The sequence below is a fragment of the Chlorocebus sabaeus genome, chromosome 29 (genome assembly GCF_047675955.1).
Source record: "Chlorocebus sabaeus isolate Y175 chromosome 29, mChlSab1.0.hap1, whole genome shotgun sequence".
Classification (NCBI taxonomy): Eukaryota; Metazoa; Chordata; class Mammalia; order Primates; family Cercopithecidae; genus Chlorocebus; species Chlorocebus sabaeus.
Genome location: NC_132932.1, coordinates 22,097,547 through 22,112,597, shown reverse-complemented (window position 1 = coordinate 22,112,597; position 15,051 = coordinate 22,097,547). Strand labels below are relative to the sequence as shown.

The following is a 15,051-nucleotide window of genomic DNA, read 5'->3' as shown; positions in this document are numbered from 1 at the left end:
GCCATCTCCATAACAAAAAAATGCAAGGTGAAGCAAAAGTGCTGATGGAGAAGCTGCAGCAAGTTGTCCAGAGGTCTAGCTAAGATCACTGATGAAAGTGACTATGTTCAACAAGAGATGCTCAGTGTAAATGAAATAGCCTCCTACTGGAAGAAGACACCATCTAGCACTTTCCTACGTAGAGAGGAGAAGTCAATGCCTGGCTTTAAAAAACAGGCTGGCTCTTGTTAGGGACTAATGCAGCTAGTGACTTTAAGTTGAGGCCAGTGCTCACTGACCATTCTGAATATCCTGGAGTCCTTAAGAATTGTGGCAGATCTCCTCTGCCTGTGCTCTATAAATGGAACAACAATGCCATGACAACATATCTGTTTGCAGTTATGGTTTACTGAATTTTTTAAGCCCATTGTTGATACCTACCACTTAAATATTCCTTTCATAGTATTACTGCTCTATGACAATGCATTTGTTCACTCAAGAGCTCTGATGGAGAGGTACAAGGAGATTAATGATTTCATGCCTGCTAACACAAGATCAGTTCTGCAGCCTATGGATCAATGAGTAATTTTGACTTTCAAGTCTTATTATTTAAGAAATACATCTCATAAAGCTAGAGCTGCCATAGATAGTGATTCCTCTCATGGATCTGCACAAAGTAAATTGAAAACCTTCTGGAAAGGATTCACCATTCTAGGTGCCATTAGGAACATTCATGATTCATGGGAGGAGGTCAAAATATTAACATGAACAGGAGTTGGGAAGAAGTTGATTCTAAACTCCATGGATGACTTTGAGGGGTTCACTACTTCAGTGGAGGAAGTAACTACATAGGTGATGGAAATAACAAGAGAAGTAGAATTAAAAGTGGAGCCTGAAGATGTGACTGAATTGCTGCAATCTCATGATAAAACTTGAATGGATGAGGACTTGCTTCTTATGAATGAACACAGAAAGTCCTTTCTTAAAATGGAATCTACTCCTGGTACAGATGCTGTGAAAATTGTTGAAATGACAACAAAGGATTTAGAATATTACATAAACCTAGTTGATAAAGCAGAGGCAGAGTTTAAGAAGATTGACTTCAATTTTTTTTTTTTTTAGAGACTGGGGTCTCTCTATGTTGCCCGGGCTGGTCTTGAACTCCTATGCTTAAGCAATCCTCCTACCTCAGCCTCCCAAAGTGTTGGGATTACAGGCACAAGCCATCACACGCAGCCTACATTGGTTTTTAAGACATAATGCTATTGCGTGCTTAGTAGACTACAGTATATTGTAAATTTAACTCTTTTTTTCTTTCTTTTTTTTTTTTTGGAGATACGATCTCACTCTGTTGCTCAGTCTGGAGTGCAGTGGCGTGAACATACATAGCTCACTTCAGCTTCCAACTTCCTGGGCTCAAGTGATTCTCCCACCTCAGCTTCCCAAGCAGCTGTAACTATAAGCATAACTTGTATGCACCAGGAAACAAAAAAATGTATGTAACTCATTTTAGTGTGATATTTGCTTTATTGTTGAGTCTAGAATCAAACCCACAATATCTCCGAGGTATGCCTGTAATATATAGCTGCTGCTGCTGATAGTGGGAAGAAGTCCTAAGCCCCATGATCACAATACAGTGTAACGCTTTTATACATTCTGTATAGGGTGCAATAGGAATAAAGAGGAAGGGCTTGGGGCCAGGCGTGGTGGCTCACGTCTGTAATCCCAGTACTTTGGGAGGCTGAGGTGGGCGGATCACTTGTGGCCAGGCGTTTGAGACCAGCCTGGCCAACATGGCGAAACCCCATCTCTACTAAAAATACAAAAAATTAGCTGGGTGTGGTGGTGCATGCCTGTAGTCCCAGCTACTCGGGAGGCTGAGGCAGGAGAATCCCTTGAAACCAGGAGGCGGAGGTTGCAGTGAGCCGAGATTGTGCCACTGCACTCCAGCCTGGCGACAGAGTGAGACTCCATCTCAAAAAAAAAAAAAAAAAAAAAAAAAATAGGAAGGGCCTACACCCCTATTCTGTTTTAAACACTGTGGAAGAGCAGCAGCTTTTGCAATGATTTCTGGGAGAAAGGAACGTAAGGTTGAACTCCGGAAGGGATACCAGCCTGCATGTGCTGGGCAGTCACCTCAGGCATTAAAACAGATACCCCCAAAAAATCCCTTACAAGGAACAGAAAATGTTTAAGGTGTTTCAGCAACTTTAGGCGTTCTGAACGTTTTTCAGTCTTTCTGGAAGTGAAGCTACCCATTGCAACACCTGTTCAGGTGTCAGATTTCTGCAACCAGAGCCAAAATTAAGTGTCCCCCAGGTATCCAGCACTGGCACACCATCCAGGCTCCAGTCAGGGGGCAGGGAAGCAAGAACTGGTGGTCGCTGGGGACAGTGACTTCCAAAGGTGTGGTCCCTCTCCATCAGGTCACCTCGTGCTCTTTCATAGCTCTGCCTCCACCTCTGCCTTTAGGACCCCAACCAACTGATTCGTGCCAGTGCCCTCCGCGTCCTCTCTAGCATCCGTGTGCCCATCATAGTGCCCATCATGATGCTAGCTATCAAGGAAGCCGCCTCGGACATGTCACCCTATGTGCGGAAAACAGCTGCCCACGCCATCCCTAAACTTTACAGGTATGCCCCAGCCCTGTCCCACGCTCCCCAGGAGGCTGGCTCCTAAGTTCCCAACCGACCCCTGGCCTTTCCTAAGTCTTGCCCGCTGCTTCTCAGAGGGTTTGAGGAGGGCAGTTTGGGGGACTGACAGAGACGGAGGAGAACAATAAGGTTGGGGCGCCTGAGGTGAGCATGGCTTGGACAGATATTGGGAAGGCTGGGGCTGAATGTGGCAAATTCCCCTACCGATTTCTCCCTCAGTTTGGACTCTGACCAGAAGGATCAGCTGATAGAAGTCATTGAGAAGCTTCTGGCTGACAAGACCACGGTGCGGTATAGGGGCACTCCGGGAGGGGTGGTGACTGACTGCCGGCCTTCCACCCTTCGCGTTCACCCCCTCGCCTTTGTTCTTTCCGCAGCTGGTGGCGGGCAGCGTGGTGATGGCCTTCGAGGAGGTCTGCCCGGAGCGCATCGACCTGATTCACAAAAACTACCGGAAACTCTGTAACCTGCTGATCGACGTGGAGGAGTGGGGCCAGGTGGTCATCATCAGCATGCTCACCCGCTACGCCCGCACGCAGTTCCTGAGCCCCACCCAAAACGTGAGTGGGCCCCGTCCCGGCATAGCGGACGGAAGGGTGTCCCAGGGAGGCGCCCACGGGCCTGTCGGTCTCCCTGTCCAGGAATCCCTGCTAGAGGAGAACGCGGAGAAAGCCTTCTACGGCTCAGAGGAGGACGAGGCCAAGGGCGCGGGGTCTGAGGAGACGGCCGCCGCGGCGCTTCCCGCTCGAAAGCCCTATATCATGGACCCCGACCACCGGCTGCTGCTGCGCAACACCAAACCCCTGCTGCAGAGCCGCAGCGCCGCGGTGGTCATGGCGGTGGCGCAGCTGTACTTCCACCTGGCGCCCAAGGCGGAAGTGGGCGTCATCGCCAAGGCGCTAGTGCGCCTGCTGCGCAGCCACAGGTGCGCTGCGGCCCCGGCCCTGGCCCCGGCCCCGCCCCCGCCCCACGGGCTCACGCCCTGTCCCACGCCCCGCCCCACGGGCTGCCCGGGTCCGCCCCCTCTTGCCCACCAACCGCTTCCCCCTCTGCCCAGCCGCTCCACACTGACCGCGGGCCTGCCCTTCGCACTGGTCCTCTCCCCGCAACGACTTGCCCCACCTTTTCCCCTCATCCGCTGCCCCTTGCCCCAGCCGAGGGGCCCGGGGTGCTCTGACCCATCCTCTCCGCAGTGAGGTGCAGTACGTTGTGCTCCAGAACGTGGCCACCATGTCCATCAAGCGCCGGGTGAGCCTGCGACCGCAGCCTGTCCTTGCTGTCCGAGGGCCGCTTCTGCGGGCACGGAGGCACTGTCGGGGCTGGGACTGGGACCGGGGCTGGGGAAAGGGAAGATGGAGGAATACCCTGGCTGTGCAGAGGATGGGGCAGGGGAGGCTCCAAACACAGATAGGGAGCAGGGCCTGAATCCTGAGGGACCGCTGAGAGGGGATGCGCCGTGGAGAAAGAGCTGGTCGAATCTGAGATGGACGAGGGAAGACTTGAGAAGTGGAGGGCAGTGGTGAGGAGGGAAGGATCCTGGGCACTGGGTCAGGATAGGAGGGGTGCCTCTGGGCAGCGAGGCAGGCCTGGGGCTTCGGTGAAGCTCCCTGGCTGCCTCTCTTGTGCCAGGGTATGTTTGAGCCCTACCTGAAGAGCTTCTACATCAGGTCCACCGACCCCACCCAGATCAAGATCCTGAAGGTGAGTGAGGGACAGAAGTGCATGTGGCTCCCAGCCCTCCCCACCCCATGTACCCACTCAAATAACTCACAGTGGCCCCCCTGGTGCCTGCCTATTTCTAAGGCTGAGCCCAGGAGCCCATGACTGCCCCAGCTAGAGCTGTTTGTTCAGGGAGCTGGGCTAAGGAGGGTCGGGGGAGAAGGGAACTAACTGCTTTTTGCCTAGTACCTGGTATACACCTGCTACTCTTCATGAATGAAGTAACCTGATACCACCTCTTAATAATCCCAGGATGTGTACATTATATTCCTTTTATGAAAATATAGACTCTGGCCAGGCACAGTGGCTCACGCCTAATCCCTGCACTTTGGGAGGCTGAGGCAGGCAGATTGCCTGAGGTTGGGAGTTCAAGACCAGCCTGGCCAACATGGCAAAACCTCGTCTCTACTAAAAATACAAAAATTAGCCAGGCGTGGTGGCAGGCGCCTGTAATCCCAGCTACTCGGGAGGCTGAGGTTGGAGAATTGCTTGAACTTGGAAGGCAGAGGTTGCAGTGAGCTGAGATTGCGCCATTGCAGTCCAACCTGGGTGATGAGAGAAACTCCATCTCAAAAGAAAAAAAAATAGACTCTGGGAGGTAACTGCCCCAGGTCACACAATTCTGCTGACTCCAAGGTTCATGCTTTTCTCTCCACCCACAGTGTTATGGCCCCCACACACCTGCCCCCTAACGCTTTCCTGCAAATGTTCATAGACGAGGAAAGTGGCAGGAGCCCATACCTCCATTTGATTCCTGCTCTGCTGCCTCATTATTGAGTGATTTCCTTCAGCAACAGTTAATCCTCCTAACCCTTGTGAACATCCACTATGTTCTAGGGGTACATGATGGAGCAAACTAATCAGGGACCTTGCCTTCGTGGAGCTTACAGATGCAGGGAGGGAGGATACATTAAGCAGCTAATCACAAGGCAAATGTAAAAGTCCATTTACAAAATATGGAAGAAAGTGTGGAGAGCTATAAGGGCATAAAATAGGGAGAACTAATCTAGTCTGGTGCCAGGGAAGGTTTTCTGGAGGATATGAGACTTGAGCTGAAGCCAGAGAGATGAACATGAATTATGTGGGGACAGAAATGGGAAGAACTGCTCCACACAGAGGAAACAGCATCTGCGAAGACCCTGGGTTAGGAAATGGAGTGGGATTGGGGCCTGGAAGACAAGGCAGAGAGTGATAGGAGATGGGAGGTAGACAGCAAGTAGATCATTCAGGGACTTACAGACCATGGTGAATACAATGGTCTCCATTCTGAAAGCAATAGGAACCTTTACGTTTTCAATGGAGTAGGGCGGTGACATGGTCATACTGTAAGCATACTCTGTAGGGAATCCATTTAAGAGGCAAACTGGTCCTCTTGATTTTTAGACAAGTTTTGTAACCTGTCAATTCCCTCATCAGTCTGAGGATGATGCCAGTCTGTCATGAGGATTGTTTTCTGGTCTGTGAAGTGGTTTTGGAAGGAAAGTACAGAAAGCCCACTGGCCACCCCTCTCTGCCTCTTCACCCCTCCCTGCAGCTGGAAGTGCTGACCAACCTGGCCAATGAGACCAACATTCCTACTGTCCTACGGGAATTCCAGGTACAGGCCAGCTCCCAGCCAGAAGGGCCCGGGAGAGGTACCCATCAGATCCTTGTGCCCTGGTGGGTCAAACCTCTTATGAGCCCAAAGCTGGAGAAGCTGTTATCTTACATTCCCCTTCCAATGCGTTTGGCTAGCTTTGGGCGAAGGAATCACTGGATTGGGGGGTGGAGGTGTCGCCCCCTTTCCCAAGTCTTAGTCACTGGCATGATGAGCCATAAAATGAAGGGCCACAGCCTTCTTGAAGGTCACCCTCAAGCCTGCAGAGTCACTGAGGGATTTCTTTGTCATATCTCACAGACCTATATTCGCAGCATGGACAAGGACTTTGTGGCAGCCACAATCCAGGCCATTGGACGCTGTGCAACTAACATTGGCCGAGTCCGTGACACCTGCCTCAATGGCCTGGTGCAGCTGCTGTCCAACCGTGATGGTCAGTGTTTGCCTGAATGTCTAATTGTGATGATCAGAAGATGCCTGCCTGCAGGTCTGACTCTGCTGGCCAGTGGATATCCACCAGTCTGCCTAGACATGATGTGTGTCCATTGGTCTGTCTGTCTTGATCAGGGCCCAAGTGTTCCTACACCTCTGAGGGCTGCTAGAGAAGTGAAGGGGTTGAAAGAAAGAACCAAGGGCCTGGGGCACTGCAGGTGTGTCTGTCCACCTGAGCATGGCTATCTGACTGTCTTGGGGTCCATACACTCATTTTTCTTCCGTAGAGCTTGTGGTTGCAGAGTCAGTGGTCGTCATTAAGAAATTGCTACAGATGCAGCCAGCACAACATGGAGAGATCATCAAACACTTGGCAAAGCTTACAGACAACATCCAGGTGAGGGAGTAGCCACATTTTCACTCCCCACTTCAAGGTCTTCCCAGTGATTTCAAGACTGTATAATTAAATATGCTAGCCTTATCAAAAGTAACTTCCAAACCTTAGGTCTTCAGGTGGGAGGAGGAGAGACACTGGACCATGTGACCCTGACCTTGTTACCCAAAATTTGCCTTCCCTTTGGAGACCTTCACCGAGCGCCATGGACTTTACTGCTACTCTTGCTTTCTCTCTAAAGCTCTAGCCAACCATGGTTAAGTGGCAAATCTTGTATTTTTCTGTTGCACTGCTAAGCTGAAACATCTAAACAAGGCATTCCCAAAGATTCAGAAGAGTAACATGGAAATAAAGCACTGAGGGTACAATGAATCCAGAAAGTCAGTCTTTTACATCATGATTGACTTAGGGTCTTGAAAGCTCTATGCTAATGAAGCCCTAGGGAAGAGAGGAAATGCTGTCCAGGAAATGTCTACCTTTTAACCTCTCTGTCTCTCTCCCACCGCCCCCAACTCCCATTTCCTGAGAACCCATAATTCAATAGGCCAGCACAGATGAGGAGTGCTGTTTCCCTGGAAGTCCACATTCCTACCCACCCACTTTCCCATATTTACCCACTCCTCTCCCACAACCACAGGTGCCCATGGCCAGAGCCAGCATCCTGTGGCTCATCGGAGAGTACTGTGAGCACGTCCCCAGGATTGCACCTGATGTCTTAAGAAAAATGGCCAAGTCATTCACAGCAGAGGAGGATATTGTCAAGCTGCAGGTCATCAACTTAGCAGCCAAGCTCTACCTGACCAACTCTAAACAGGTAAAGATTGAGAGATGACCCCCCAAATACTCTGGTTCCCAGAAACTCCCTAGACAGTATTCTTTTGGCCCTCCCTAGGCAGGGCTGAACTCTAGCTCCTATTTTGGAAAAGAAGAATCAGGGAAGGTGGCTGGTCTGCCCACGTAACCAATGCTACCCCAGTGCCCACAGCTAATCTGGGGACTCAAAGACCTTGTAGTGCTGGTAGTCACTGTTGAAGAGACTCTCCTATGAAGCTGTGACCTCCAGTTGGCTAGTAAAAGAGTCCTGTCTGCCACCTTGGAACTCTGGGGCTGCAAAGAACCACAGTTGATTGAAATAAGGGAAGGGCCCAACAGTGGCAGGTACTGATGGGAGAACATGCATCCCAGATGTGGTCTGTGCTTCTTCCCAAAGCTTGACAATGCTTGGCCAGTCTGTGCCAAAGATAAGGGAGTGAGTCTCTGCTTGGACTTGGGTGGTGCTGGTGGCCACTGTCATTCCCAAGGTGAAAGGTTATAAGAGATACATAGCCAAGGATGAGGCTCAGCTAAGTTGTAGTATCAGGGCATTCAGAGCCTTCTAGCTGTCTGGCATCTCCTGAGATGGTTCCAGGAGATTCTTCTAAAATAAAGCATAATGTGCTGAGCTTTTCAAGGTGTCAGGGACATCAAACACTATGACAATTTCCACACTCTCCTACTCAGTTAAGCAGGACAGGGATTGGCAAACTACTGCCCATAGGCTGAATCTGGCCTATGCCTGTTTTTGTAAATAAAGTTTTGTTGGAACACAGCCCTGCTCGTTCATTTATGAATTACCTGTGGCTGCTTTTGTGCTACAACAGCAGGGTTGACTAGTTGCAACAGACTGTATTGCCCACAAAGCCTAGAATAGTTATTCTCTGGCCCTTTTATAGAAAGACTGCCAATCCTTGAAGCAAAACATCTGGGTAGGTGGCTGGGGTCTACAGATTTATAGCAGGGATATCCCCTGGAGACTGGAGCCTCCCTGCCATGCCCACTCTGCATGGGAGTCTTTGGATGGTGGCACTTGTCTTTTTCAGTGGCTGCTTTGATCCATGGTGGCCAGAGTGAGCCCCAGAGGCTCAAGCTGAGGTAGGCAGGGCCACCAAGTGCTGGGACTCTAATCAGGAGTCAGAAAGGACAGCAGCTACATGTGGAGGCAACTGAGTCTGTGGGTATCAGTGTTGTGGGCACAGCAGATTGGAGAGAGAGAAGTTAGAGGGAGAGGGAGTACCATGGAGAAGCGTTCAATCATTGAATGAATATTTGTGCACTTTCTTTGTTCAGGCGGGAGGAAGGAGCAAGTGGGAGGAATGTTTGAAAAGATGAAGCAGCCTGGGTGGGGAGCCACCCAGGTAGGTTGCAGTCTGACATGCTCAGCACTGAGCCAGGGTCCTGAACCCCAGGATGGTGAGGTCGGCATGTTTTCATAAGCTTGGGCCTGTCCACGTGGCATTTCTCCAAGTTGTCACTGTGAGCTACATGTGCATTTGTTCATTTATTTAACATATAGGCCTACTATTTGCCTGGTAATGTGCTATGTCCTGGGGATATGACAATGAGTGAGACACATTTACAGGTCCCCAGATACTCACAGCCAAGTAGGAGAAACAGGAGAAAAATAAACATTTTAAACACAGTAGGAAGAGCTGTCATCAGGGTTGGCACAGAGAGCTGTGGGTATTTACAGCTTAACCCTCCCCCAGGAAGGACCCCTGTCAGGGCACCCAGAGTAGGCTGTTCAGGCAAATGGACACTCACTTCCAGGGTGCCCTTCACCTGAAAGTGAGTTTTTGGAGACCCCTTAGAATGGTTATTTGATTCAATAAAGATTTTTGTCCTTTTTTTCTCCTTTCTTCCCAGCCTCTTCTGGGAGTGGTAAAGAAGGGGGAGTCCTTGGCGTACTAGGAGGGAGGTGGTTTGGATGCGCACATGACCATGATTGCAAAACGTAGTGATGCTTCCCATCCTGGGACCATGGGTGGCAATCTGCCCAGCTAAAAGGTCACAGTAATCTCAGTCATTCTCTTCAATTTGGACATGGCCCCACTGCATGCCAGATCCTGGCGCAGGCTGAGGCCAAGGAAATGACCAAGATGAGGCCTCTGCCCTGCTATTGATCATCAGATAATCAGATTCTAGACCAGAGACCACAAAGGCATAATATACAGGCTTAAGCAGGCAGCGGGGGAGGGGAGGTTGGTAGTGAAAGTGGTTATTACATCCACATGGATATAGAACCTGGGGAAACTGCCTAGCAGGTGAGTTTGCTTTTATATGTCAGGTAAGAAGTGTGGCAGGAGGGTCTGCCAGGGGCACAGTGGGATCTGCAACCCTCCCATGTGACGGTCTTTACAGTGAATGGAGAATTGTGACAAATTTTGCAGAATTGCTTTTAAAAACTTTTTAAATATTCTAAAGGTAATACATGCTCGTTGTAGAACATCTGGAAAACTCAGAAAGTTAATAGTTTATTAATAAGTCCACCACTTAGAAGACCACCATTAATTTTATATTTCCTTATTTTTTATTCCTATATATAGTCATTCAGAAGTTGTACATTTGTCTATTGTCCAATATTTTAAACTTTTCTGCTTCTTTTCAATGCTTTCATATTTAATACTTTTTTTCCCAGTCACATTTCAATTGAAATTTTCACTTAGAATTTTCGCCAGACTGGGTTCAGTGGCTCACACCTGCAATCCCACTTTGGGACCCCAAGGTGGGTAGACCATTTGAGGTCATGAATTCAAGACCAGCCTGACCAACATGGTGAAACCCTGTCCCTACTAAAAGTACAAAAAAATTAGCTGGGTGTGGCGGTGCACTGAAATCTCAGCTACTTGGGAGGCTAAGGCAGGAGAATTGCTTGAACCTGGGAGCTGGAGGGTGCAGTGAGCTGAGATGGCACCACTGCACTTCAGCCTAGGCCACAGAGCAAGATCTATCTTAAAAATAAACAAAAATAAAAAAGAATTTTCTCCAGAATTTTTTCTACTTTCACATTTTTAAATCAATTGTATTAGTTTTCTGCTACATAATAAATTACTGTAAATTTAGGGGCTTCAAACAACACACGTTTATTTTTTCAATGTCTATGGGTCGAGAATTCAGGTATGGCTTAGTTGGATCTTATGCAAGGCTACAATTGAGGTGTCAGCCAAGGCTGAGTTTTTATCTGGAGGCTGTACTGGGGAAAGGTCCACTTCCAAGTCACATGGTGCCAGGATCCACTTCCTTGCAGTTGTAGGATTGTGGCCCTGGCATCTTGCTGGCTGTCAGCTGGGGACTGCCTTTGCCTTCTAGAGGCCGTCCTTAGCTCATTGCAATATGGGCCTCCCAACACGGACGCTTATTTCTCCAAAGCCACAAGGGAGAAAGTCTCTAGAGTCAGTCTGCTAGCAAGACAGTCTTCTTTTTATTTTTTAATTTTTATGGGTACATAATAGGTGTATACATTTATGGTATACGTGATATATTTTGATACAGGCATACAATGCATAACAGTCACATCAGGGAATGGGGTATCCATCCTCTCAAGCATTTATCTTTTGTGTTACAAACAATCAAATTACATTCTTTTAGTTATTTTTAAATGTATAATAAATTATTGTTGACTGTAGTCACCCTGTTGTGCTATCAAATACTAGATCTTAGCATTCTATATAACTATAATTTTGTACCCATTAACCATCCCTACTTCCCCCCACCCACTACCCTTCTCAGCCTCTGGTAACCATTATTCTACTCTCCAACTCCATGAGCTCAGTTCTTTTCATTTTTAGCCCCCATAAATAAGTGAGAATATGTGAAGTTTGTTTTTCTGTGCTTGGCTTGTTTCACTTAAAATAATGACCTCTAGTTCTATCTATGTTGTTGCAAATGACAGAATCTCATTCTTTTTTTTTTAATTCTTTTTTTATAGTCCTGCATTGTGTATATGTACCATATTTTCTTTATCCGTTTGTCTGTTGATGGACACTGAAGTTGCTTTCAAATCTTGGCTATGGTGAACAGTGCTGCAATAAACATGGGAATGCAGATATCACTTCAATATGTTGATTTCCTTACTTTTGGGTATATACATAGCGTTGGGATTGCTGGATCATACGGTAGCGATATTTTTAGTTTTTTTTTTTTTTTTTTTTTTTGAGATGGAGTCTTGCCCTGTTGCCCAGGCTGGAGTGCAATGGCGTGATCTCAGCTCACTGCAGCCTCCCCGGTTCAAGTGATTCTCCTGCTTCAGCCTCCCAAGTAACTGGGATTACAGGTGCCTGCCACCAATCCCGGCTAATTTTTTGTATTTTTAGTAGAGATGGGGTTTCACCATGTTGGCCAGGATGGTCTCCATCTCTTGACCTCATGATCCGCCAGCCTCCAAAGTGCTGGGATTACAGGTGTGAGCCACCACGCCCAGCCTATTTTTAGTGTTTTAAGGAACCTCCAAACTGTTCTCCATAGACATTCCAACTAACAGTGTACAAGGGTTGCCTTTTCTCCATGTTCTTGTCAGCATTTGTTATTGCCTATCTTTTGGATATAAGCCTACTTGGGGCGAGATGACATATCATTGTTTTTTTGTTTGTTTTGTTTTGTTTTGTGAAACAGAGTCTTGCTCTGTCACCCAGGCTGGAGTGTGCAGTGGTGCGATCTCGGCTCACTGCTCAACAACCTCTGCCTCTGTCGTTCAAGTGATTCTCCTGCCTCAGCCTCATGAGTAGCTGGGACTAGAGGCGTATGCCACCATGCCCAGTTAATTTCTGTACTTTTAGTATAGATGGGGTTTTGCCATGTTGGACAGGCTGGTCTCAACTCCTGACCTCAGGTGGTCTGCCTGCCTCAGCCTCCCAAAGTGCTGGGATTACAGGCATGAGCCACCATGCCTGGCCTTTCATTGTAGTTTTGATTTGCATTTCTCTGATGCTCAATGATGTTGATCACCTTTTCATATACCTGTTTGCTATCTGTATGTCTTCTTTTGAGAAATGTCTATTCAGATCTTTGGTCCATTTTTAAATTGGATTATTGAATTTTTTTTCCTTATTGAGTTGTTTGATCTCCTTACATATTCTGGTTATTAATCCCTTGTCAAATGGGTAGTTTGCAATATTTTTTCTCCTGTGGCTTGTTTATTGATTCCTTTAGTTTGCAATTTTTTTTCTCCTATTCTGTGGCTTGTCTCTTTGTTGATTCCTTTAGTGTGCAGAAGCTTTGTAACTTGATGTGATCCCATTTTTCTACTTTTGCTTTGGTTGCCTGTGCATGTGGGGTATTACACAAGAAATCTTTGCCCAGTACAATGTCCTGGAGAATTTCCCTAATGTTTTCTTTTAATAGTTTCATAGTTTGAAGTGTTAGATTTAAGTTTTTAATACATTATGATTTGCTTTTTGCATATGGTGAGAGATAGGAGTCTGGTTTTATTCTTCTGCATATGGATATCCCGTTTTCCCAGCACCGTTTATTGAAGAGACTCTCCTTTCCCTAATGTATGTTCTTGATACCTTTGTCAAAAATGAATTCACGGCCAGGCGTGGTGGCTCACGCTTGTAATCCCAGCACTTTGGGAGGCCAAGGCTGGTGGATCACCTGAGGTCAGGAGTTCAAGACCAGCCTGGCTAACATGGCGAAACCCCGTCTCTACTAAAAACACAAAAATTAGCTGGTTGTGGTGGCGGGTGCCTGTAATCCCAGCTACTCGGGAGGCTGAGGCAGGAGAATTGCTTGAACCCAGGAGGCGGAGGTTGCAGTGAGCCAAGATCGTGTCATTGCACTCCAGCCTGGGGTACAAGAGTGAGACTTTGTCTTCATCTCAAAAAAAAAAGTAAATGCTACTGATTTTTTTTTTTTTTTTTTTTTGGAGACAGAGTTTTGCTCTTGTTGCCCAGGCTGGAGGGCAATGGCTAATTTTTTTTTTCCTTTGAGATGGAGTTCTCGCTCCGTTGCCCAGGCTCTGGAGTGCAGTTGTGCAATCTCAGCTCACTGCAACCTCTGTCTCCTGGGTTCAAGCAATTCTCCTGCCTCAGACTCCCAAGTAGCTGGGATTACAGGTATGTGCCACCATGCCCAGCTAATTTTGTATTTTTAGTAGAGAAGGGTTTCTCTATGTTGGTCAGACTGGTCTCAAACTCCTGACCTCAGGTATTCTGCCTGCCTCAGCCTCCCAAAGTGATTACAGGTGTGAGCAACCGTGCCTGGCCAATGCTACTGTTTTTTTTTTTTTTTTTTTTTTTGAGACGGACTCTCACTCTGTCGCCACACTGGAGTGCAGTGGCACCATCTTGGCTCACTGCAACCTTCACCTCCCGGGTTCAAGCGATTCTCCTGCCTCAGCCTCCTGAGTAGCTGGGACTACAGGTGTGCACCACCACATCCAGCTAATTTTTGTATTTTTAGTAGAGACAGGATTTCGCCATGTTGGCCAGGATGGTCTCAATCTCTTGATTTTGTGATCCGCCTGCCTTGGCCTCCCAAAGTGCTGGGATTACAGGCGTCAGCCACTGCACCTGGCCAATGCTACTGATATTTATGTGGATTTTGTATCCTGCAACTTTACTGAATTTGTTTATCAGTTCTAATAGTTTTTTGGTGGAGTTCTTAGATTTTTTTAACTATTAAGATCATATCATCTGCAAGCAAGGATAATTTGAATTCTTTTCCAATTTGGATACCCTTTATTTCTTTCTCCTGTCTGATTGCTCTAGCTAGGACTTCCAATACAGAGTCTTCTTAATCAAACATAATCACAGGATCATATATAATCATATACCACCTTTGCCATATCCTGTTGGTTAAAAGCAAGTCTCAGGTTTTGCCCATACCCAAGGTGAGGGATTGCACAAAGGCATGAACACCAGGAGGCAGCTACTGGTGGGGAAGACCTTAAAATGTGTCTGCCACATCCATCTAGAGCTTAAACTTACTCATGTGTAATGTGTGAATTGAGGATGTATTTCAATTTTTTTTTAATAGCCAGTTTTCTAAGCATGATTAGCAGGCAGCTGCAAGGTAGCATGTACATTGGCATAGGTTATGGAAAGATAGTGTTTCCCACTTAAAATTCCTCCCTGACAACTGGAGCCTGTTGGTGAGGGGGAGCCTTGTTCTGTTCTTGGCATACTGGAGTGTATCTCATAGGCCTTCTTGAGTAGCCTGTAATTCCTGCATATCCTGGCTAGATGAGGTGGGGGTCTTGGTGGTGCACACAGGATGCCACAATCCACAGGGAGTGGCTCCTTGGGGTGGAGAAGGGTAATGAATTATTATAGGCAAATCCTGCAGTGTCGAGGTGGTGGGCCAGCCCTTCTTGTGTTGGTTGTTAACATGCAGTTAAGGCTGTGGACAGATGGATCCAAATACCAAACAGTTCTGTCTAGAACTAGGCAAGGTCTTAAAGGAGGGAGTCTGTGATCAGCCAGCTGGGAAATCTGTGGAGGAAGACATTGTTCAAACCAAAA

The 15,051-nt window shown here is 47.5% G+C and overlaps 1 protein-coding gene across 2 annotated transcripts in view; it reads left to right on the top strand.

Moving 5' to 3' along the window:
- The window catches only part of AP3B2 (adaptor related protein complex 3 subunit beta 2), a 50,790-nt gene that overhangs the window by 26,249 nt on the left and 9,490 nt on the right, over positions 1–15,051 (top strand). Inside the window, exons 5-14 of one of the 2 annotated variants that reach the window (XM_007990243.3) lie at positions 2,452–2,612; positions 2,853–2,919; positions 3,011–3,193; positions 3,275–3,558; positions 3,827–3,881; positions 4,263–4,334; positions 5,887–5,949; positions 6,250–6,382; positions 6,669–6,778; positions 7,413–7,589. In XM_007990243.3, coding sequence (XP_007988434.3) covers positions 2,452–2,612; positions 2,853–2,919; positions 3,011–3,193; positions 3,275–3,558; positions 3,827–3,881; positions 4,263–4,334; positions 5,887–5,949; positions 6,250–6,382; positions 6,669–6,778; positions 7,413–7,589 — 1,305 coding nt within the window. Of the gene's footprint in view, positions 1–2,451; positions 2,613–2,852; positions 2,920–3,010; positions 3,559–3,826; positions 3,882–4,262; positions 4,335–5,886; positions 5,950–6,249; positions 6,383–6,668; positions 6,779–7,412; positions 7,590–15,051 lie in introns of both variants that reach the window. The other variant, XM_007990242.3, reaches the window with a different exon arrangement.